Source organism: Taudactylus pleione, unplaced genomic scaffold (assembly GCF_031769625.1).
Source record: "Taudactylus pleione unplaced genomic scaffold, aTauple2 ptg001561l, whole genome shotgun sequence".
NCBI classification, from domain to species: Eukaryota; Metazoa; Chordata; class Amphibia; order Anura; family Myobatrachidae; genus Taudactylus; species Taudactylus pleione.
In genome coordinates, this window is record NW_028285958.1 from 45,079 (window position 1) to 67,024 (window position 21,946).

The 21,946-nt window shown below is 52.0% G+C and overlaps 3 protein-coding genes across 5 annotated transcripts; 2 read left to right on the plus strand and 1 right to left on the minus strand.

The window, feature by feature from the left end:
- Positions 1–1,149: 1,149 nt before the first annotated feature.
- KLHDC9 (kelch domain containing 9) lies at positions 1,150–6,273 on the plus strand. The gene is made up of 4 exons (XM_088464003.1): positions 1,150–1,649; positions 4,428–4,596; positions 4,745–4,943; positions 5,271–6,273. The coding sequence occupies exons 1-4, from the start codon at positions 1,153–1,155 to the stop codon at positions 5,432–5,434; spliced, it is 1,029 nt and encodes a 342-aa protein (XP_088320129.1). The 5' UTR covers positions 1,150–1,152; the 3' UTR covers positions 5,435–6,273.
- Positions 6,274–7,214: 941 nt separating this feature from the next.
- PFDN2 (prefoldin subunit 2) lies at positions 7,215–12,801 on the minus strand. Its single transcript, XM_088464007.1, has 4 exons — positions 12,665–12,801; positions 11,531–11,619; positions 8,886–9,009; positions 7,215–8,674 (listed from the first exon to the last, which is right to left on the minus strand). Exons 1-4 carry the CDS (start codon positions 12,701–12,703, stop codon positions 8,495–8,497), a joined length of 432 nt encoding a protein of 143 aa, XP_088320133.1. The 5' UTR covers positions 12,704–12,801; the 3' UTR covers positions 7,215–8,494.
- On the plus strand, positions 12,797–19,549 carry NIT1 (nitrilase 1). Of its 3 annotated transcripts, none has more exons than XM_088464004.1 (6): positions 12,797–12,902; positions 15,860–16,111; positions 16,889–16,992; positions 18,435–18,568; positions 18,795–18,920; positions 19,046–19,549. In XM_088464004.1, exons 1-6 carry the CDS (start codon positions 12,847–12,849, stop codon positions 19,313–19,315), a joined length of 942 nt encoding a protein of 313 aa, XP_088320130.1. In that variant the 5' UTR covers positions 12,797–12,846; the 3' UTR covers positions 19,316–19,549. The 3 variants fall into 3 exon arrangements, with proteins under 3 accessions (XP_088320130.1, XP_088320132.1, XP_088320131.1); XM_088464006.1 differs by lacking the exon at positions 12,797–12,902 and adding an exon at positions 12,934–12,986; XM_088464005.1 differs by lacking the exon at positions 12,797–12,902 and adding an exon at positions 13,008–13,124.
- Positions 19,550–21,946: the final 2,397 nt, after the last annotated feature.

The following is a 21,946-nucleotide window of genomic DNA, read 5'->3' on the forward strand; positions in this document are numbered from 1 at the left end:
AGCGCGGAGTGACTGCGTCTCAGTAGGGATCGTGGAGTGAGTGCGTCTCAGTAGGGAGCGCTGAGTGATTGCGTCTCAGTAGGGAGTGCGGAGTGATTGCGTCTCAGTGCGGAGTGAGTGCGTCTCAGTAGGGAGCGCGGAGTGAGTGCGTCTCAGTAGGGAGCGCTGAGTGATTGCGTCTCAGTAGGGAGCGCTGAGTGATTGCGTCTCAGTAGGGAGCGCTGAGTGATTGCGTCTCAGTAGGGAGCGCTGAGTGATTGCGTCTCAGTAGGGAGCGCTGAGTGGTTGCGTCTCAGTAGGGAGCGCGGAGTGGTTGCGTCTCAGTAGGGAGCGCTGAGTGGTTGCGTCTCAGTAGGGAGCGCTGAGTGATTGCGTCTCAGTAGGGAGCGCTGAGTGATTGCGTCTCAGTAGGGAGCGCTGAGTGATTGCGTCTCAGTAGGGAGCGCTGAGTGATTGCGTCTCAGTAGGGAGCGCTGAGTGATTGCGTCTCAGTAGGGAGCGCTGAGTGATTGCGTCTCAGTAGGGAGCGCGGAGTGACTGCGTCTCAGTAGGGAGCGCGGAGTGACTGCGTCTCAGTAGGGAGCGCGGAGTGACTGCGTCTCAGTAGGGAGCGCGGAGTGACTGCGTCTCAGTAGGGAGCGCGGAGTGACTGCGTCTCAGTAGGCAGCGCGGAGTGACTGCGTCTCAGTAAGCAGCGCGGAGTGACTGCGTCTCAGTAGGCAGCGCGGAGTGGTTGCGTCTCAGTAGGGAGCGCGGAGTGGTTGCGTCTCAGTAGGGAGCGCGGAGTGGTTGCGTCTCAGTAGGGAGCGCTGAGTGATTGCGTCTCAGTAGGGAGCGCTGAGTGACTGCGTCTCAGTAGGCAGCGCGGAGTGGTTGCGTCTCAGTAGGGAGCGCGGAGTGGTTGCGTCTCAGTAGGGAGCGCGGAGTGATTGCGTCTCAGTAGGGAGCGCTGAGTGATTGCGTCTCAGTAGGGAGCGCTGAGTGATTGCGTCTCAGTAGGGAGCGCTGAGTGATTGCGTCTCAGTAGGGAGCGCTGAGTGATTGCGTCTCGTCTGAATTTAACCCCACTATGTGTGTGGCAGAGAATTAGATTGTGAGCTCAGCTGCTTATATCATGATATAACATGTCCTATCTGTCTCCAGGCAGCGGGCATGGCTTTGTGGTCGTGGACTCCCGTGGCACAGGATGCGCGGTTTGCCCGTGCACACCATACCTGTACACCAATACGGGGGAAGCTGTATCTGTACGGTGGTGTTACATCGGGGAATGCTAGAGCACCCCCACTCGGAGACGTGGTGACCTTTCACCCGGAGCAGAAGAGGTCAGAGTGCAGTGCCCCTCAGAGCGCTTTCAGGAGAAGTCACCACGACGACGCCCTGCTGGGGGAGAGATGGCTGTGCGCAGTGGGGGGCTGGGACGGCTCACGGCGGGTGTCTACACTCCTCAGCTATGACACGGAGACGGAGGAGTGGGCGCTGTGGACGGACGGTCAGCCCAGTAATGCCCCGGTGGGGCTGAGCAGTCACACGTGCACCAAATTATCCGACCATGAGCTGTGTGTAGTCGGCAGGGAGGGAGGACTGCGCACGCAGAGACGTTACGCCAGCGTGTACACCCTGAGGGTCAGTGCCAGCACCAAGACTTACCGGCAAGTAACCAACTCTCTGAGGTGTATATGCCGAGGTGTGCGCATCTGTTGGTGCTAGGTACAAAAGATGCGACTAATACAGGCATAGCCCACGGTGCCAGCGGTATGCCCCTACTCAGATTTACCTACATTATGTGAGATCGCCCCGTTACGCCTCTTCAGGCAATCACTTGCGTCTGTGTATACCCAGGGCATGCGCAAGATACAACCAGCAAACAGGTGTGCGTTCAACTCAGGCCCTACCCTGCCTACCTAACCGCACTGAGTAATGCTGGCACATAGCATAATATAAACATATACTAACTGTACAATCACATTCACAATTCTATAGCCAGTCTTATATCACCCCACAGCACCAATATAACACTGCAAATATCCCTGCCAGCTTGTGTGTGCCCCGCTGCCCTAACTCCCTGCCAGCTTGTGTGTGCCCCGCTGCCCTAACTCCCTGCCAGCTTGTGTGTGCCCCGCTGCCCTAACTCCGTACCAGATTGTGTATGCCCTGCTGCCCTAACTCCCTGCCAGCTTATGCCCCGCTGCCCTAACTCCCTGCCAGCTTGTGTATGCCCTGCTGCCCTAACTCCCTGCCAGCTTATGTATGCCCTGCTGCCCTAACTCCCTGCCAGCTTATGTATGCCCTGCTGCCCTAACTCCCTGCCAGCTTGTGTGTGCCCCGCTGCCCTAACTCCGTACCAGCTTGTGTATGCCCTGCTTCCCTAACTCCCTGCCAGCTTATGTATGCCCCGCTGCCCTAACTCCCTGCCAGCTTGTGTGTGCCCCGCAGCCCTAACTCCCTGCCAGCTTGTGTGCCCCGCAGCCCTAACTCCCTGCCAGCTTGTGTGCCCCGCAGCCCTAACTCCCTGCCAGCTTGTGTATGCCCTGCTGCCCTAACTCCCTGCCAGCTTGTGTGTGCCCCGCAGCCCTAACTCCCTGCCAGCTTGTGTGCCCCGCTGCCCTAACTCCCTGCCAGCTTGTGTGTGCCCCGCAGCCCTAACTCCCTGCCAGCTTGTGTGTGCCCCGCTGCCCTAACTCCCTGCCAGCTTGTGTGTGCCCCGCAGCCCTAACTCCCTGCCAGCTTGTGTGTGCCCCGCTGCCCCAACTCCCTGCCAGCTTGTGTGTGCCCCGCTGCCCTAACTCCCTGCCAGCTTGTGTGTGCCCCGCAGCCCTAACTCCCTGCCAGCTTGTGTATGCCCTGCTGCCCTAACGCCCTGCCAGCTTGTGCGCCCTGCTGCCCTAACTCCTGCCAGCTTGTGCGCCCTGCTGCCCTAACTCCATACCAGCTTGTGTGCGCCCTGCTGCCCTAACTCCATACCAGCTTGTGTGCGCCCTGCTGCCCTAACTCCCTGCCATCTTGTGCGCCCTGCTGCCCTAACTACGTACCAGCTTGTGTGTGCCCTGCCTCTCTGCCAGCTTGTGTATGCCCTGCTGCCCTACCTCCGTACCAGCTTGTGCGCCCTGCTGCCCTAACTCCCTGCCAGCTTGTGTATGCCCTGCTGCCCTAACTCCCTACCAGCTTGTGCGCCCTGCTGCCCTAACTCCTGCCAGCTTGTGCGCCCTGCTGCCCTAACTACGTACCAGCTTGTGTATGCCCTGCTGCCCTAACTCCATGCCAGCTTGTGCGCCCTGCTGCCCTAACTCCCTGCCAGCTTGTGTGTGCCCTGCTGCCCTAACTCCCTGCCAGCTTGTGTGCCCTGCTGCCCTAACTCCCTGCCAGCTTGTGTATGCCCTGCTGCCCTAACTCCCTGCCAGCTTGTGTATGCCCTGCTGCCCTAACTCCCTGCCAGCTTGTGCGCCCTGCTGCCGTAACTCCCTGCCAGCTTGTGTGTGCCCTTCTGCCCTAACTCCCTGCCAGCTTGTATGCCCTTCTGCCCTAATTCCCTACCAGCTTGTGTGCCCTGCTGCCCTAACTCTACCAGCTTGTGTGCCCTTCTGCCCTAACTCCCTGCCAGCTTGTGTGCCCCCTGCTGCCCTAACTCTCTGCCAGCTTGTGTATGCCCTGCTGCCTTAACTCCCTAGCAGCTTGTGTGCCCGGCCTCTCTGCCAGCTTGTGTATGCCCTGCTGCCCTAACTCTCTGCCAGCTTGTGTATGCCCTGCTGCCTTAACTCCCTACCAGCTTGTGTGTGCACTGCCTCTCTGCCAGCTTGTGTGCCCTGCTGCCCTAACTCCCTGCCAGCTTGTGCGCCCTGCTGCCCTAACTCCCTGCTAGCTTGTGTGTCCTGCTGCCCCAATTCCCTGCCAGCTTATGTGCCCTGCTGCCCTTACTCCCTACCAGCTTGTGTACGCTCTGCTGCCCTAATTCCCTGCCAGCTTGTGCCCTTCTGCCCAAACTCCCTGCCCACTCCCAGATACACCCCTGATGTCAGAGCTCACTATATGGGAGATTGCACAGTAGTATTGCTGTGCTAAATGTACCCAGGACAATAGTAAATAACTTTCCGTTACATTTAGTGTAATACTCTCTGTTTTGGTACATTGTTGAAGCGTACTTCTATTCATGTGTGTCTGTTACATGCAGCAATTTTATGTCTAACAAATTAGGGGTTAATTCAATTAGGGGCTAAATGGGGGAGATACTTGTGTTGTGCCCTAAATCGCCCCAGCACCCCCTAGATGGCGGATGTCAGTATGCAGCCCCATAAGGCCGGCTGATTTACACACAACTTTGCCACCATCGCTCCTAGTTGAATTGCTCCCTTAACCAGCAATAGCACCTATTTGGTTGAATGACACTCATCAGTGGGAGTACCTGTATTAGTAAAGCAAGCTTCTGCCTCCAGGTACAAAGAGGAGTCGTCTCGCACAGCTTCCCGGTCAGGGCACGCGGCCGTCCTCCTGCAGCGGGACGCTACACACGCTAAAACAGCGGCCTACTCCCTCTATGTCTTCGGAGGCCGAGAATCTGCTACAACCGACTGGGCCGGGCGATGGAGCCAAGACCAAATCCAGGTAGGCTGCAGTTATTTATACCCTACCGTTGCTGGTGTAGAACTACAATTCCCAGCAAGCGCATGCTGGCGCAGTAGAATGGCAGAGTGAAAAGCCCTTTAGATCTAATAACAAATGAACCCTGAATTCTTCCACCTCTGTGCCCCAGGAGAAAGCAGACCCCAGCCCCCGACTCATGGAGCAGCTGTCTCGACTTGTGGCTACGCCAAATGCTAAACGCGCCGCCCCCGAGAGCCTGAAGCACCATTCCTGCTCTGCCGTCGGCCCATTTGTGGTGGTGTTTGGCGGAGAGACGCTCTGTAAGGGCCGGGACGCCGTCTGCAATGACCTCTATGTTTGTGATGCACGTGAGTATGTCGCTGTCAGTACGTTACCATATTTCATTGAGGTGAGCTATTAACGGGACAGCCACCGTCAGACGGGTCATTTCCTGCTGGAACCTGTACTACATATGGATTACTTTCCAGAGTCTGTGTTTTTCACCAAAGGCTTTATATCATCTTCAGTGTTTGTTTGTAGCCCTGGGCACATCTGATCTCAGTGTCAGCTCCTCGGCCCGGCCGTGAGGAGTCAGTTTTACACCTTGTGGCCCTACTGTAAAAGATTACCTTTCATTTATCAATCCCCGCTTCGGAAGGTTGTCCTCCGCTAATAGTGATTTCCCTGTATTACAGGTTGCAACCCAATGTGCTGGTTCCTCTTCCCTGGGTCAGATCCTCGCCAGAAGAGAGTCGGTCACCGGACCTGCCTGCTTAATGACCGCCTCTACTTGGTGGGCGGCTTCGGCGCAGATGGGAAGACGCCGTGTCCGGAGATCTGTGTCCTGGACTTTCTATAAGGACGGCGCGTTCCAGAGAATAAAGGCTCATCTTCTGCCAGAAAATCGGAACGGTCAGACATTGGACACGGGCAAAGTAATTCACCGTCATCAAAGAGATTAAATCTTATACATCCGCCAAACAATACAAAGGATCACATAAAAGTCAATACATCCCTTAGATGTTGAGTATTGTAGTCAAAAGTCCATATATCCTCTCAAGACCTCCAATTCCAAGTAGATGTCAGCCTCAGTATAAGGAGATTGTAATAGTGTGGCAACGTCACACAAAAAGTTCATGACTGTGTACCCTTCAGTGATAAATGGTGAATATAACCACCACTCCGATCCGTATGTGCCCGCTGACGGCATCGCGCTCACAGAATAGTTGTATGAAAAGGCGTGAGACACTCCCACAAGTCCTGGACGAATCAGCACGCTCTCTAGCAATCGTCCCTCACAAGGTTAGCATCATGGCGAGAAGAACCTGGAAGGTCAGCATAAAATAGGGACATATGGGGGGGGGTATGGGGGGGGTTGATGGTCCACCCTGGTGCATCAACTCCCCTCCCCACCCAGAGATCAAAGCGGCAGTGCCTCCCTACCAACGCGTTCCGCTTCCTGTCTTCATAATCTAAGTATAACGTGGTAGTCTATACTGGGTAATACATTCCTCATTTTCTCCACATAAACTATACACACATCAATACTATGACCTTCGATCCCTGTACACTGCGTGGGGCTGTGCCCTAGATATAATGAGACATCAGTCCTATTCTACTTAAAGCACTTTACCCCGATTCCCTATGAGTATTATATAATCGGATAAGCAGTAATAAAAAGTCTATTGTATATGGTTACTTACTAGACAGTTCTATGTATGAGTCTAAAACTTGTGATGCAATTTGACAGATATATGGGAGTGTGCCTTGAGCAACCAGCCTTCTGCTTAGACAGGGCTATTCTGAAATCTACAGTGCCGACACTTCAACCCACTCTACTAAGGGGGGAAATGTTAATTGTTTGTTGCTCCAATCCGGGAAATTACCACAGATGCCCACATGCCTGCTGGCACCCTCAGGAAGGTGCCAGCAGGAATGTGCAAAATAGTCAGCCGTTTGGACGCCCAAAGGCCACTTTTCGCAATTGCGCCCATTAGTTTAGATGTGGTTACCTACTTTACATGGCTAAACCCGACATTTTTAGGCACGAAAATGAGTGGGCTTCCAAAATAATTGAATTGCTCAGTCGGGCGCCCAATTAAGTATCACCCCCTAAAAGTCCCAAATGTGTTTCCACAGAATTACAGCCTCACAGAAAGCCAGTTTATTGTCATTGCTGGTGTCTTAATACATCACATTAAGGAACATTTATAGAAACTGCTGCTCCAGTAAAGGGACCGGACTGCAAAGCCGCTAGACTCAAGTTTCTAATGCAGATTTCTGCAGTTATTCTATAAACTTCCCAGTACATGCCCATTATTACAGGCATGTGATAAATATATGCGGCATGCCAATCTGGGCAGGAAGTCTATGGGGAAATATTCAATTAGGTGCGAAAAGCCGTTTTCGGCGAAAAAGTTTCGCCGGTAACGTCATTTCGCCAGGCGAAAACTTATCCACATATTCAATTGCAAAGACTTTTCGCCTGTGTGGAAAGTCAGAGCATTGGAATCGGCGAAAAAGATTCGCCTATAAAAGCAGGCAGAAAAAAAAGCGCAGAAGTGGGGTTTAGGGGTGCAAACTTGTAGGAACCACCCTGCACCCTTTGGACAGAAACCCAAAAGGTAAACTGTGTATGAAAAAAAAAAAAAAAAACTTACCCCAAAAAAGTACTTTCAATTTGGGGGCAAAAAAAACCCAAACATGGGGGACAAACATAAAAACTAGCGTAACAGACTCCAGGAGGGGTCCCCAAGTACGCCCCAGGTGTTAAGATTGCAGGTGCTTGCGACAGGTGGATTTTTATACGTATTTTAAAACTTCACTTAAGCAACTTTAAGATATGCTGTCCCCCATTTTCATGTACCCCAAACTTGCTGGGACTAGTTACTTTGCTGAAAAATTATTGCTTACTGTCATTCTTCACTACTTATGCAAAGACGCTAATAGCAAGCTTTTTGAGAACCCCCTCCCAGATTACCTTTATTAGGGTACTAGAACTCCCCTATACTGTTCCCCTATGTTAGTGCAGCTTTTCGGAGTGTTTTCCCCATTTTTGACAGTACTTTTTGCCGGGTGCCGTTTTCGCTGATTTCTAATTGAATACGGGGATAAGCAGGTGACATGCGCAATACTTCTCCGCATGGAAAACCAGCGATGACGGCAAAAACCTCACCAGGCGAAAAGTAGTCGACTTTTCGCACCAAATGAATATGCCCCTATGTACGTTAAGTACTGAATATAATGAGACAAGCAGGATACCACAGGACCACCTACCCTGCCCTCACAGCCGTAACGCTAGACTGGGCCCGGAAGCCAATTTATATTCTCATCGGCTTGTTAAGTACAAGAAATAAACTGCTCATTTGGAAATGGCAGGACATGCTGGGTCCTGTAGTGTCCCAGCACCTGGGGAGTAAGAAGTATATACTAGACCTGGGGCAATGTGCGGCACTTCGGATGCTGGGGACATACCATCCCAGTGACACATGACAGTATCAGCACGCCCTAATTACCTATCCCGGGATTAGACGCAGTTACTGCTGCTTTGCATAATAGAGACTGATGCATTGTTCATTTCCTTTTACATATTAACGAATCAGAAATGGTTAATTAACAATGTTAAATCTACTTGTAAAAGGTTTCAATCTACAACAGCAGAAGGCTTGGAAAGTGTCAGCTCTGCGGGTCAGTGTGGCTACAAGATCCCAGAACCAGTACAAACAAACAGACTTTATTTAACAAAAACAATGACTACATGAGTAACCTGAGCCCCACATTCATCTCCACCCTCCCGCCCCATCTCTGCCATGTGACGCCATCCTGCCCGCTGTGGCACACAGTAACCCAACTCCTGGAGCGCAGAGCTCTTATTTGTGAGAGGGGCAGCACAGGAGCAGACAGAGGGATGAGGGGGTGATCAGGACACCAGGACCCCCGCTGTGCTCGGCTTAGCACCAGACCCATCTCCGTTCTCCTTGGGCTTGTGTTTCTGCTCGTCCTCCCCCATGAGGCGAATGTTGTGTTTCTCCCGGAAGTCGTTCAGTTCGCGCCCTTTGTCCCGTAGCTGCGTGCTGAGCGACTGAATGATCTTATTAATCTGTGGAGGGAGGATGTACAATTATACACCAGGTCGGACATTTCCTAACCACCACTCTTTGCCTGGCCTGCTCCCTACAGCTGGATCTGCACCTGTTGCCCACCACTGCTCTAGGGGACTGTTTACAACAGCGATACTAGTGGGTACATCAGTATATAGGGGGGCCGGGACCATCACTCAGATTACAGAGATACCAATGTACAGGGCTCACCTGTTCCTTGTTGTTCTCCAGCGCTGGCAGCACTTCCTTCACAGTCCGCTCCACCAGCACCCCCCCAACCATGCGGTAACACTTCCGGCTCGGATCCACGTCTTTCAGGGTCTCAATAACCAACCTGCGGGAGAGGGGGCAATGGGTTAAAGTAGCTCAATGACTAAACAAAGCCCCTTATCCATTCATGTACTGTTCGCTGACTGCTTTACAATTACCTGTAACCTGTACACCGCAGAGTAAACCAATGCCTGGTTTTATAAGTTTAAATACAGATCCTGCGCTTCTCCACAGCGCCTGCCCACACATAGCTTCTCCCCCCCTCCCCGAAGGCCAGAAGCCATGATGGTGCACAATAATCGGAGGAGCTGACATGCACCTGATACTAACTCAGTCAAGCTTGCTACAGGTAGATCATTCCTATCTTTATCCAGGCACCAGAAGCCAGTGACATCACTGAGAGAGCAGCCTATCCAATCTCTAGGAACCAGTGACATCACTGAGAGAGCAGCCTATCCAGTCTCTAGGAACCAGTGACATCACTGAGAGAGCAGCCTATCCAGTCTCTAGGAACCAGTGACATCACTGAGAGAGCAGCCTATCCAGTCTCTAGGAACCAGTGACATCACTGAGAGAGCAGCCTATCCAGTCACTAGGAACCAGTGACATCACTGAGGATGCAGCCTATCCAGTCTCTAGGAACCAGTGACCACTGAGAGCAGCCTATCCAGTCTCTAGGAACCAGTGACATCACTGAGAGAGCAGCCTATCCAGTCTCTAGGAACCAGTGACATCACAGAGAGCAGTCTATTAAGTCTCTAGGAACCAGTGACATCACTGAGAGAGCAGCCTATCCAGTCTCTAGGAACCAGTGACATCACTGAGAGTGCAGCCTATCCAGTCTCTAGGAACCAGTGACATCACTGAGAGAGCAGTCTATCCAGTCTCTAGGAACCAGTGACATCACTGAGGATGCGGCCAATCCAGTCTCTAGGAACCAGTGACATCACTGAGAGAGCAGCCTATCCAGTCTCTAGGAACCAGTGACATCACTGAGAGAGCAGCCTATCCAGTCTCTAGGAACCAGTGACATCACAGAGAGCAGTCTATTAAGTCTCTAGGAACCAGTGACATCACTGAGAGAGCAGCCTATCCAGTCTCTAGGAACCAGTGACATCACTGAGAGTGCAGCCTATCCAGTCTCTAGGAACCAGTGACATCACTGAGGATGCGGCCAATCCAGTCTCTAGGAACCAGTGACCACTGAGAGAGCAGCCTATCCAGTCTCTAGGAACCAGTGACATCACAGAGAGCAGTCTATTAAGTCTCTAGGAGCCAGTGACATCACTGAGAGAGCAGCCTATCCAGTCTCTAGGAACCAGTGACATCACTGAGAGAGCAGCCTATCCAGTCTCTAGGAACCAGTGACATCACTGAGGATGCGGCCTAACCAGTCATCATGTGCTAGTGACAATACTGATTTTGCAGCCTATACATTAAGTAGGAACAAGGGGGTAGATTTACTAAATAGTGGGTTTAAAACAGCAATAGCCATAAATGCGAAACAAGCCTGACTTAGCATTTATTACTATTGCCATTTTAAATTCAGCAGTCAAGCCATGGAGAAGGCGTTACTTTGGAAACCCGCTGTTTAGAAAATACACCCTCAAATCTGGTGATCAAGTGTCCATAAGTGCCAAAATGATCCCCATTCACCCACCTGCTATCTCTCATACATTATCCTGCAGACTAACAGAGCTCATCATCATCAGAGCCACAATAATCCTCCTACTGGAACAAACTCCTTTTTCTTTGCAATGTCAGAACCCCTTCAGTAGTTTTGCACTCTGACAATCCAGCCATTTCCGTGTGATCCCTGCAGAATCTCTATGTGCCCTTCCAGCTCCACTATCCCCTTCCCTCCTAATACCCTACGCTTTTATCGGGATGGGTACAGGATCCCGGCGGTCAAAATCCTGACGCCGGCACCTCAACAGGGTTACGATACCGACACCTGTCGGTAGGTATCCTAACCCTCCCCGGTGTCTGAACCTAACCTCCCACAGTGCCTAAAACTAACCTTCCCCCCCCTTCCCACACCCTAAACCTCCGCCCCTATTGCCTAACCCTCCCCATAACCCTGCTGCTTACCTTTGGGACACTGGCGCTGGTATTCTGACAGGTGTCGGGATTACGGCGCCGGTATTCTGAGTTCTGGGATATTAAACGTATCCCATTATCTGCTCTCTAGCCCCTCATTTTTACAAGGAAACATTTCCAACCGAAAGCTCATACCCTCACTCCATATGGTCCCTGCAGTTGACCCACGTAATCTTCTGGACTGCCCCAGGTGTCCAGCAGTAATAGCCCCAATAACACCTACATGCGCTACCAACCTGCCTCTCTTTGTGGGTGTTATATCATCACAATAATAATTCTATTAATATATTATAGTTAGAACGGAGGTAAATAGCAGCTGTAAGAAGGAAGAGGAGCCTCCTGTCCTAGATGGGAGGCCAGGAGGAGAAGGATGAGGGATATTTATGTGACAACGCCACCAGTAGGATTAATGTGTCATAAAGCTGGGGCCATCAGCGTAGGGAATAACGCGGACATTACACGCATGTGTTATTCATCAGACTCACGTGTGTTCATTTAGCTCCATCTCAAGTTCCGCTTCCTTGGAGGCCAAACTCCTCTGTTCCTGTCTCAGCCGATTGAACCCAGCCACCACCTGCAGGGGTAAGAGCACAGGAGTTATACCTCCTGCTCAGGGTCAGTTACCTTAACATTGATGTGATGACATAGCAGAGCACGCGTTCTAAGCCACGGCCCCAGAGGGGGCGCGTTCTAAGCCACGGCCCCAGACAGAGGGGGCGCGTTCTAAGCCACGGCCCCAGACAGAGGGGGCGCGTTCTAAGCCACGGCCCCAGACAGAGGGGGCGCGTTCTAAGCCACGGCCCCAGACAGAGGGGGCGCGTTCTAAGCCACGGCCCCAGACAGAGGGGGCGCGTTCTAAGCCACGGCCCCAGACAGAGGGGGCGCGTTCTAAGCCACGGCCCCAGACAGAGGGGGCGCGTTCTAAGCCACGGCCCCAGACAGAGGGGGCGCGTTCTAAGCCACGGCCCCAGACAGAGGGGGCGCGTTCTAAGCCACGGCCCCAGACAGAGGGGGCGCGTTCTAAGCCACGGCCCCAGACAGAGGGGGCGCGTTCTAAGCCACGGCCCCAGACAGAGGGGGCGCGTTCTAAGCCACGGCCCCAGACAGAGGGGGCGCGTTCTAAGCCACGGCCCCAGACAGAGGGGGCGCGTTCTAAGCCACGGCCCCAGACAGAGGGGGCGCGTTCTAAGCCACGGCCCCAGACAGAGGGGGCGCGTTCTAAGCTACGGCCCCAGACAGAGGGGGCGCGTTCTAAGCCACGGCCCCAGACAGAAGGGGCGCGTTCTAAGCCACGGCCCCAGACAGAGGGGGCGCGTTCTAAGCCACGGCCCCAGAGACACCATGTGGGTATTTAATGTATAACCCATGTTGGAGCTCACCAAACACACCCACTACATAACTACAGGACACACTGGCAATACAACACACACTAATATATATATATATACATACACACACTTATTACACTCATACATAACAGCACATGTAGATACACAGCTGACAGAACACACAATAACCGGACACAGCTGACAGAGCGTATAATAAATAACAGGTCACCCGGCTGATAGAACATATATATATATATATATATATAGCATAATAGGAAGCCCATGTGGTACCTGCTCCGCCGCTATCTGCTTCGCCGCCGCAGACGCCATCTTGTCTCTCCAGTCACACTGCTGCTGCTGCGCTGCGTTCTCCGAGTTTGGGCACTGTGGGCAGCAGCAGTTTGTCAGCGCACCGGAAGCACCCCAACTTCCGCCCACACTCCCACCGCCATCTTGAGTCAGGGCACGGCTGAATGACTGGCTGCGGGCGGCGGTTGGGAAGCGCAGTTGGGGTCGCCGCTGGACGCTGGTGAGTGACGTCACAGGACATGGGATGCCTTTTCCCACCTGGGGAAGCTGGCAGGTGGCAGCTGTTGTGACCCCAAGTGGGGAGGTGTGAGAAGGGGTATCTGTAGCTGTTGTGCAACTGCAAGTCACAGCCTGAGCTGGCAGGGCTTGCTGGGACCTGTACTTCTCCAGCAGCCTTCCTAACTCTGCTTCAGAGAATATAGATAGGTGGCTGCTACCACTGGTGAGGGCACCTTTCCCCAGGCTGTCAGGGGAGTTGGAGGCTATGAAGGATTATATATATATATATATATATATATATATATATATATATTTATATTATCACAGACAGTCCCGGCTCTCCCTTCCTCCATATATAGAATAATAGGCCGGGTGCCCACACAAATGCATCAAAAATGCTATATACTTCCCATCGGTGTGGCACTCCTGGACGACATCACTCACTCAGACAGCGGCATAATACGGCAACGTTTCAGTGCCTATTTATTAGTGTGGCAGGTCCTCCTGATGAAAGTGCCACACTAATAAATAGGCACTGAAACGTTGCCGTATTATGCCGCTGTCTGAGTGAGTGATGTCGTCCAGGAGTGCCACACCGATGGGAAGTATATATATATATAAACACAACTATCAGCCATAACATTAACACCACCGGCCTCCATGCCACCAAAACAGCTCTGACCCAGCATCAAGGCCTCCTGGACTGCATGAGACCGCTGAAGGTGTCCTGTGGTATCTGGCACCAAGACGTTAGCAGCAGATCCTGTAAATCCTGTAGGTTGTGGGGTGGGGTCTCCATGGCTCAGACTTTTCTCCAGCACATCCCACAAATGCTCCATCGGATGGAGATCTGGGGAATTTGGAGGCCAGGTCACCACCTTGAACTCGTTGTCATGTTCCTCAGCAGTGTGGCAGCCGGGCGCATTATTCTGCTGTATGCGGCCACTGCCACCAGGGAATACCGCAGCCACGAAGGGGGGTACCTGGTCTACAACAGTGGTTAGGTAGGTGGTACATGTTAAAGTAACATTAATGCCAGGACCCAAGATTTCCACATTGCCCAGAGCATCACACTGCCTCCTTCCCATAGTGCATCCTGGTACCACCTCTTCCCCAGGTAAATGACGCACGCACACCCGGCCGGCCGCCAGGCCACCACCTTCTTCCATCGTGCCACGTTCTTGCTCTTATTCTCACTTGCCCATTGTAGGCGCTTACATCAGTGACCAGGGCTCAGTGTGGGCGCTCTGAGGCTATGCAGCCCCATACACAGCAAGCTGCGATGCTCTGTGTGTCCTGGCACCTCTCTGTCATAGCCCCATACACAGCAAGCTGCGATGCTCTGTGTGTTCTGGCACCTCTCTGTCATAGCCCCATACACAGCAAGCTGCGATGCTCTGTGTGTTCTGGCACCTCTCTGTCATAGCCCCATACACAGCAAGCTGCGATGCTCTGTGTGTTCTGGCACCTCTCTGTCATAGCCCCATACACAGCAAGCTGCGATGCTCTGTGTGTTCTGGCACCTCTCTGTCATAGCCCCATACACAGCAAGCTGCGATGCTCTGTGTGTCCTGGCACCTCTCTGTCATAGCCCCATACACAGCAAGCTGCGATGCTCTGTGTGTCCTGGCACCTCTCTGTCATAGCCCCATACACAGCAAGCTGCGATGCTCTGTGTGTCCTGGTACCTCTCTGTCATAGCCCCATACACAGCAAGCTGCGGTGCTATGTGTGTTCTGGCACCTCTCTGTCATAGCCCCATACACAGCAAGCTGCGATGCTCTGTGTGTTCTGGCACCTCTCTGTCATAGCCCCATACACAGCAAGCTGCGATGCTCTGTGTGTTCTGGCACCTCTCTGTCATAGCCCCATACACAGCAAGCTGCGATGCTCTGTGTGTTCTGGCACCTCTCTGTCATAGCCCCATACACAGCAAGCTGCGATGCTCTGTGTGTCCTGGCACCTCTGTCATAGCCCCATACACAGCAAGCTGCGATGCTCTGTGAGTTCTGGCACCTCTCTGTCATAGCCCCATACACAGCAAGCTGCGATGCTCTGTGTGTCCTGGCACCTCTCTGTCATAGCCCCATACACAGCAAGCTGCGATGCTCTGTGTGTCCTGGCACCTCTCTGTCATAGCCCCATACACAGCAAGCTGCGATGCTCTGTGTGTCCTGGCACCTCTGTCATAGCCAGCTGTAACTCTCACTTTTGGTAAGTACTATCCACCGCATGCCGGTAACACCCTATAAGACCTGGCGTTTTGGAGATTCTCTGACCGAGTCGTCCAGCCATCACAAATTGGTCCTTGTCAAAGTGGCTCGGACCCTTACACTTGCCCATTTTTATTGCTTCCAACACATCTACTTCAAGAACTGACTGTTCTCTTGTTGCCTAATATATCCCAGCCCTTGTCAGGTGCCATTGTAATGAGATAATCAATGTTATTCACTTCACCTGCCAGTGGTCTTAATGTTATGGCTGATATTGGTATATATCCCATATATTTAGCTCGTGACTAGTAAAGTCTTCTTTACCAGGGGTATCAGGGCCGACTAGACAGTACACTCTGAAATACACAGTAATATCTGCCCTATATCACCAATTAGCAGGGGTTCACCTATCACAGGCAGAGTCCCAGGGTGTGGATGACCAGACATGTATAGGACAGGTAGGTTGGGAGATCATACAGAGAGGGACAAGGTGTCAGACATAAACAAGGATACTACTGTTTCTATGATGCTGCTATTTAGACTGCGTGCAGAGTTCACCATTCAGTACAGTTGCCATTGTTTGTCTTCTCCCCATTAAACCTTTACCCACTTCCGGAGTTCTCCTGTCAGTCTTATGGAGTACTGATAAGCCCCTCCCCATGCTGACTGGGGGTCATTTTATGAGCATATGCCAGTTCTTTGTGTGTGACTGATTGGACACGTCTGTCTTCTTGTCTGGTTTAAGGATCGGGAACATGTCCACCATGCGGGATCCCCACGGGCCGCTGATCGCAGTCTGTCAGGTGACTTCCACGTCCGACAAGGAGAAGAACTTGTCCATGTGCTCGCAGCTTATCCGGGAAGCCGCCTCTCGCAGCGCCTGTATGGTCTTCCTGCCTGAGGCTTTTGATTACATCGGCAGCAGTACGGAGGAGACCCTCAGCCTGGCGGAGCCCTTAGACGGGGAACTCATGCAGCATTATGGCGGCCTCGCCAGGTGAGGCATAGCACCAAACGTTAGCAAAGAGCTATTGATATAATTGTTTTTAGTTTACTTGTATTAGGGATCTAGAACAAGGGAGCATGTAAGATTATCAGATTTTCTCTTACATCCTCTGGGGGGCGCTGGAAAGACGATGGGTGAATAGAATGCCGTGACAGGCAGCTCTTCACATTTACTAGCAAAATGCTCAAGCTCCTCCCCCTCTGTGTCACTGCGTCCTCTGCTGAATCAGCCCCTCTGTCTTGTAGGTCTCCTCTCGTCATCCTTTAGGATACAGAACTGTTCTTAAACCGTCCTCTCAGCCAAGGGTGGCCCCTTCTGCTCCATCTGAATCAGGACGTTGTGCTTCCAGCCTTAGACCGGGAGTACTTGTCTGGCGATGACGCTCTATTCGTTCCCTGAATGTTAGAGGAAATAGGATTTGTCCTTTCGTTAAATGCTTTCCTCGCAGTCCATTGGGGGACACTGGGCTCTCTTCCTATACACTCTTATATTCTTTTCCCATTAGGTTGTCGTCTTTGTTTTGTGCTCTCGGTCTGTCCTTTGGGGCTTTGTTAGATGGAACTGAAGTACCCAGGTAGTCAACGGGGTATAGAGGGGGAGGAGCCTAAGCCATGTGATGGTAAATTTAAAGTGCCCAGAGCTCCTGTCACCTTCATGCTGTACCCCGTTGTATCCAGTGTTCCCTATTAGACTACCAGAAAAGGATGGAACGTAAGATCAAAAAAGACATTATTGATGTTTAGTTTTCTCTTTCTCTTCCCATGTCAGAGAATGCGGGGTCTGGCTGTCTCTGGGGGGCTTTCATGAGAAGGGACCCGGCTGGGACAGGGATCGGAGGATTTCGAACTCCCACGTGATTCTAGATGATACAGGTAGGCCAAAAGATGTGGACATAGACGCTGCTCTTGTCAAAACTATAATCCCGCTCCCCTGGCTGCGTATCTTAATACAGAATACAATGGGGGTCATTCAGAGTCGGTCGCAAGCGCTGAGCGCTCGCAACCGACTCGATGTTGCCCCACTGGGCATGTGCATGACAGAGCCGGCTCCGTCGTGCGCATGCGCGAGACCCGGCTAGCGACAGACGCTCCGTTGCTAGGGGTCTCGCAGCAGACGGGGCGAGCTGTCGATGGTGAGTGACAGCTCGCCCCATTTGGGAGGCGTTCCCGCTGGAACGCTTGACGTTTGGGGGCGGCCCCACTGACATCATTGCTGATGTCAGTGGGGAGCTTCCTGCTCTATCACAGCAGGAAGCTCCTTGGGGCTTATGAGTGCCCAGACAAACCTTAGGGTCTGGTCGTAAGCCCCGATGGTCTTGACCATCGCGACCATCACCCATGACGGTCGCTAGAGCTGTGGTTGGTAACCCACAGTTTAGCGATCGACAAGGAGGCAGTCGTTTTAGGATGCAAGTGGCCGCCCTGATTCAGTGCGACCGCTTGCAACTAACGACCGTCTCTGAATGAGGTCCAACGTGCTTAGAATATTTATACCCATAATCCCACATTCCGGGCATTTCATTTTCTTTTATCCAACGCACTGAAGCCATTATAACCGATGTCTTATACGCAAGTAGATTATTATCCCCTCCAGGCAACTATAGATCTTTTTGTTCGTACAAGCTCATCTGCAACTTTTACTAAATACAATGCCTTTATCCTTCTGGTGGACTTCCGTGTTGTTTGATCACACCAGGAAGTATTGTTTGTTTCTGCTGCCGTTTGATATGACACAGGTCTGCTCTTCCCAAATGTATCTAAAGAGCAGCTCTGTGCCAGACCAAAGGGGCCAACAGAAATAAGATTCTGGTTATATCATCGCATGGCTGAAGAACAGGAGGAAGGTAGGATGAAAAATGAGAGATATGGTAAGAACTTACCTTTGTTATCTCTTTCTACGAAGTCCACAGGGTGACCTTGGGTTATATGTATGGCAGAGTCATCCGGGCACCATGCAGTTAAACTTTTCCTCCCAGGATGCATTGGGTCCTCCTATACCCCGCCCTCGGGCCAGAGGCACCTCAGTTCGTTGGGTGCCCGGCCGGAGTGGGGTCACTACACGCAGTGGGGGGTCTGTCATGCAGCCCCTGAAGACTTGTGGTACAAGTCACAGGAGCTGTCTGAAGTCCTTAGTAATCGCTACTACTCCCTGATTAGAAAATAAAGGGACTTGTACCTGGTGGAGGGAAGGAGAGGTGGTGGAGGGAGTTTTATGCCCACGCACATATATAGACAGTATGAAGATCGGGGGTGTTTCCGACGATCCACGAGAACACGTGAAAAAATGACATGTGGTTTTTGTGTGTTACATGCAGGACACATGGTATCTGTCTACCGTAAAACCCACCTGTTTGACGTGGACCTGCAGAGTGGGGTGTCCCTGAAGGAGAGTAGTTTCACTATCCCTGGAGCCGAGCTTGTGAAACCTGTCAGTACCCCGGCGGGAAAGGTATGAAGGGATTCTGTCCAAGACCCGAGATTGTCCGAGGACTTTGTGGCTAGTGACGACCATTACTGGGCTGGGTCTGATTATAGCAAATCCCCTGGAGCTGACAGGTTCGACTCACACCTGGACCTCTGTGTGTTATATGACTCCACTGAAAGGCACCACTACCTGTGACACTACTAAAAAAAATACCCTCTCGCTGACATAAGCATGATCTTCTCGTTTGTAGGTTGGCCTTGCAGTTTGCTACGACATGCGGTTTCCAGAGATGTCTTTGGCGTTATCCCGGGAAGGAGCAGAAATCCTCACCTACCCCTCGGCCTTTACGGTCACCACAGGGCTGGCGCACTGGGAGGTCAGCCTATAGGGTTACCAGAAATTCCATATCACTCAGTAGACGTCATAGTTCTTTGATTATCACGCTTGGCCTATAAAATGCATGGCACTCCCCATACTAAGAGTGACCTCTCTGTCCTCCAGGTGCTGCTGAGATCCCGCGCCATAGAGAACCAGGCTTACGTTGTGGCAGCAGCACAGACCGGCTCTCACAACCAGAGGAGGACATCGTTCGGCCACGCCATGGTGGTAGATCCGTGGGGCGTAGTCATAGCACAGTGTCAGGATGGGGTGGGTCTGTGCTACGCAGAGATCAATCTGCCATATCTACACCGCGTGCGGCAGGAGATGCCCGTTCAGGGGCACCGGAGGGCTGATCTGTATGGCGATGTCACCAGAGAGACGCCAGGCTGACGTACAGATAAAGATGGCGGCACCATCAGGGATAACGAATAAAGGAATTCTTTCTCTGTGACTGGTCACATTGTGATCAATAGCTGCAATTTTGAAAAACAAGGTCAAATATGGTGTAAAGTGAAATATAAAATAATACGAATAATAAATCCAGCGTGAGATTAATAACTTACATCAGTGTAAATTCATTCAAAAATAAATGGAATTTTCTGCTTATTTTTTTCTTGGGTTTATTTTGTCTGTGCTGTATGGGACTAGTTTGCATTGGCCACGTGTACATAGATACTGTAGTGTGACTACAGGCTGGAGGCCATCACACCTGTCCCACATTGGCCACGTGTACATAGATACTGTACTGTGACTACAGGCTGGAGGCCATCGCACCTGTCCCGCATTGGCCACGTGTACATAGATACTGTACTGTGACTACAGGCTGGAGGTCATCACACCTGTCCCGCATTGGCCACGTGTACATGGATACTGTAGTGTGACTACAGGCTGGAGGTCATCACACCTGTCCCACATTGGCCACGTGTACATAGATACTGTAGTGTGACTACAGGCCATCACATCTGTCCCACATTGGCCACGTGTACATAGATACTGTAGTGTGACTACAGGCCATCACATCTGTCCCACATTGGCCACGTGTACATAGATACTGTAGTGTGCTACAGGCTGGAGGCCATTGCACCTGTCCCACATTGGCCACGTGTACATAGATACTGTAGTGTGACTACAGGCCATCACATCTGTCCCACATTGGCCACGTGTACATAGATACTATAATGTGCTACAGGCTGGAGGCCATCACACCTGTCCCACCTTGGCCACGTGCACATGGATACTGTACTGTGACTACAGGCTGGAGGCCATCACACCGGTCCCACATTGGCCACGTGTACATAGATACTGTAATGTGACTACAGGCTGGAGGTCATCACACCTGTCCCACCTTGGCCACGTGCACATAGATACTGTACTGTGACTACAGGCTGGAGGTCATCACACCTGTCCAGCATTGGCCACGTGCACATAGATACTGTACTGTGACTACAGGCTGGAGGCCATCACACCTGTCCAGCATTGGCCACGTGTACATAGATACTGTAGTGTGACTACAGGCTGGAGGCCATCGCACCTGACCGGCATTGGCCACGTGTACATGGATACTGTAGTGTGACTACGGGCTGGAGGTCATCACACCTGGCCGGCATTGGCCACGTGTACATAGATACTGTACTGTGACTACAGGCTGGAGGCCATCACACCTGTCCAGCATTGGCCACGTGCACATAGATACTGTACTGTGACTACACGCTGGAGGCCATCGCACCTGTCCCGCATTGGCCACGTGTACATAGATACCCAAGTGTGACTACAGGCTGGAGGCCATCACACCTGTCCCGCCTTGGCCACGTGCACATGGATACTGTACTGTGACTACAGGCTGGAGGCCATCACACCTGTCCCACATTGGCCACGTGTACATAGATACTGTAATGTGACTACAGGCTGGAGGTCATCACACCTGTCCCACCTTGGCCATGTGCACATAGATACTGTACTGTGACTACAGGCTGGAGGTCATCACACCTGTCCCGCATTGAGTCCATCGCTCGCAGTCTGAGAGTGTCTGGCTTGGCCAAATGGTGCAATTAGGACAAGTTACTGAAGGCTAGTTACCGAAAGCCAGTTCAACCACGAAAAGAGCATAAGCGGAAGCTCCAAGACCAAGCCAAGGGCAACGCAGGAGAAGGTAATGATCCTTTTTAGCCATAATTAGTTCCTCTACCATCTAGCAGTCAGACCTCTCGGTAATTTTAGCCAATCACTCCTCTGTCCTGGCCCAGGATTGCCAGTGGTGACGAGGCCCATCGGTAGGGTGTTGCTTGATTTGGGGGATCTGCAAGGAGTTGAGTAACTTGGCAGTCACTTACAACTGTTGGATTGTCCAAGATGCACTTGCCCCTATTAAGGCGCCAAGTCCAGCAGTAGGTAGGAGAGAGCAGAGTGACCTCACCATCTGTTACCTATGAAACCGATTGGGCTGATCACCAGAATGTCTTCTCATCCTTCGAGTGTTGAGCACCTTATGCACCTTGTCGTGTGAAACTTGGCAGCAGGTGTGCCCGTCTCCGATCTGCCTTGTGAATAGCTGCTGTCCACAACCACTCCGGGCAAAATGAAAGTCGCATCCCAAGGACCATTTGGCACATGATGATGCCTCCGCAAGACCCAGACCGACCTATGGGGACATAGCCCCTGAGCGAACTGGTCCTGTCTCTTTAGACAAAAGTGCCAGTCCTTTAACTGCTCACATGTACGGGCTCCGTGGGACGGCACTTGTGATTTTGGAGCAGCACTACCAGTCACATGACCCTGACCGCCCATATACAAGAATGGCGGCACACACAGGCGGCATTGGAGGTGCCTCAGACTGCAGACATTCAGCAACTAGTTAATATCCTTTTGAATTGTCACCCAAAGTCAGCAACGGCAAACTATGTATAACTTATCACGCTTTACACCAGCAGAATGATTTTCTAGGGATGGCCATCTAGGGTGAACAAGCAACGATAGTTTTCCACCTACGGTTCATGGTTTTGCCATCAATGTAAGAGACCTGGT

What these genes read in the sequence shown, in the direction of transcription:
- NIT1 (XM_088464004.1), top strand. Translation starts at nt 12,847, where the DNA reads ATGACTGGCTGCGGGCGGCGGTTGGGAAGCGCAGTTGGGGTCGCCGCT. An exon ending in GGGGTCGCCGCTGGACGCTG is followed by an intron (nt 12,903 to 15,859) that starts GTGAGTGACGTC and finishes GTCTGGTTTAAG; the next exon opens with GATCGGGAACATGTCCACCA. An exon ending in CGTGATTCTAGATGATACAG is followed by an intron (nt 16,993 to 18,434) that starts GTAGGCCAAAAG and finishes TGTTACATGCAG; the next exon opens with GACACATGGTATCTGTCTAC.
- PFDN2 (XM_088464007.1), bottom strand. Translation starts at nt 12,703, where the DNA reads ATGGCGTCTGCGGCGGCGAAGCAGATAGCGGCGGAGCAG. An exon ending in AGCAGATAGCGGCGGAGCAG is followed by an intron (nt 11,620 to 12,664) that starts GTACCACATGGG and finishes TTACCCCTGCAG; the next exon opens with GTGGTGGCTGGGTTCAATCG. An exon ending in ATGGAGCTAAATGAACACAC is followed by an intron (nt 9,010 to 11,530) that starts GTGAGTCTGATG and finishes CCTCTCCCGCAG; the next exon opens with GTTGGTTATTGAGACCCTGA.
- KLHDC9 (XM_088464003.1), top strand. Translation starts at nt 1,153, where the DNA reads ATGGCTTTGTGGTCGTGGACTCCCGTGGCACAGGATGCGCGGTTTGCC. An exon ending in GCCAGCACCAAGACTTACCG is followed by an intron (nt 1,650 to 4,427) that starts GCAAGTAACCAA and finishes TTCTGCCTCCAG; the next exon opens with GTACAAAGAGGAGTCGTCTC. An exon ending in GGAGCCAAGACCAAATCCAG is followed by an intron (nt 4,597 to 4,744) that starts GTAGGCTGCAGT and finishes TCTGTGCCCCAG; the next exon opens with GAGAAAGCAGACCCCAGCCC.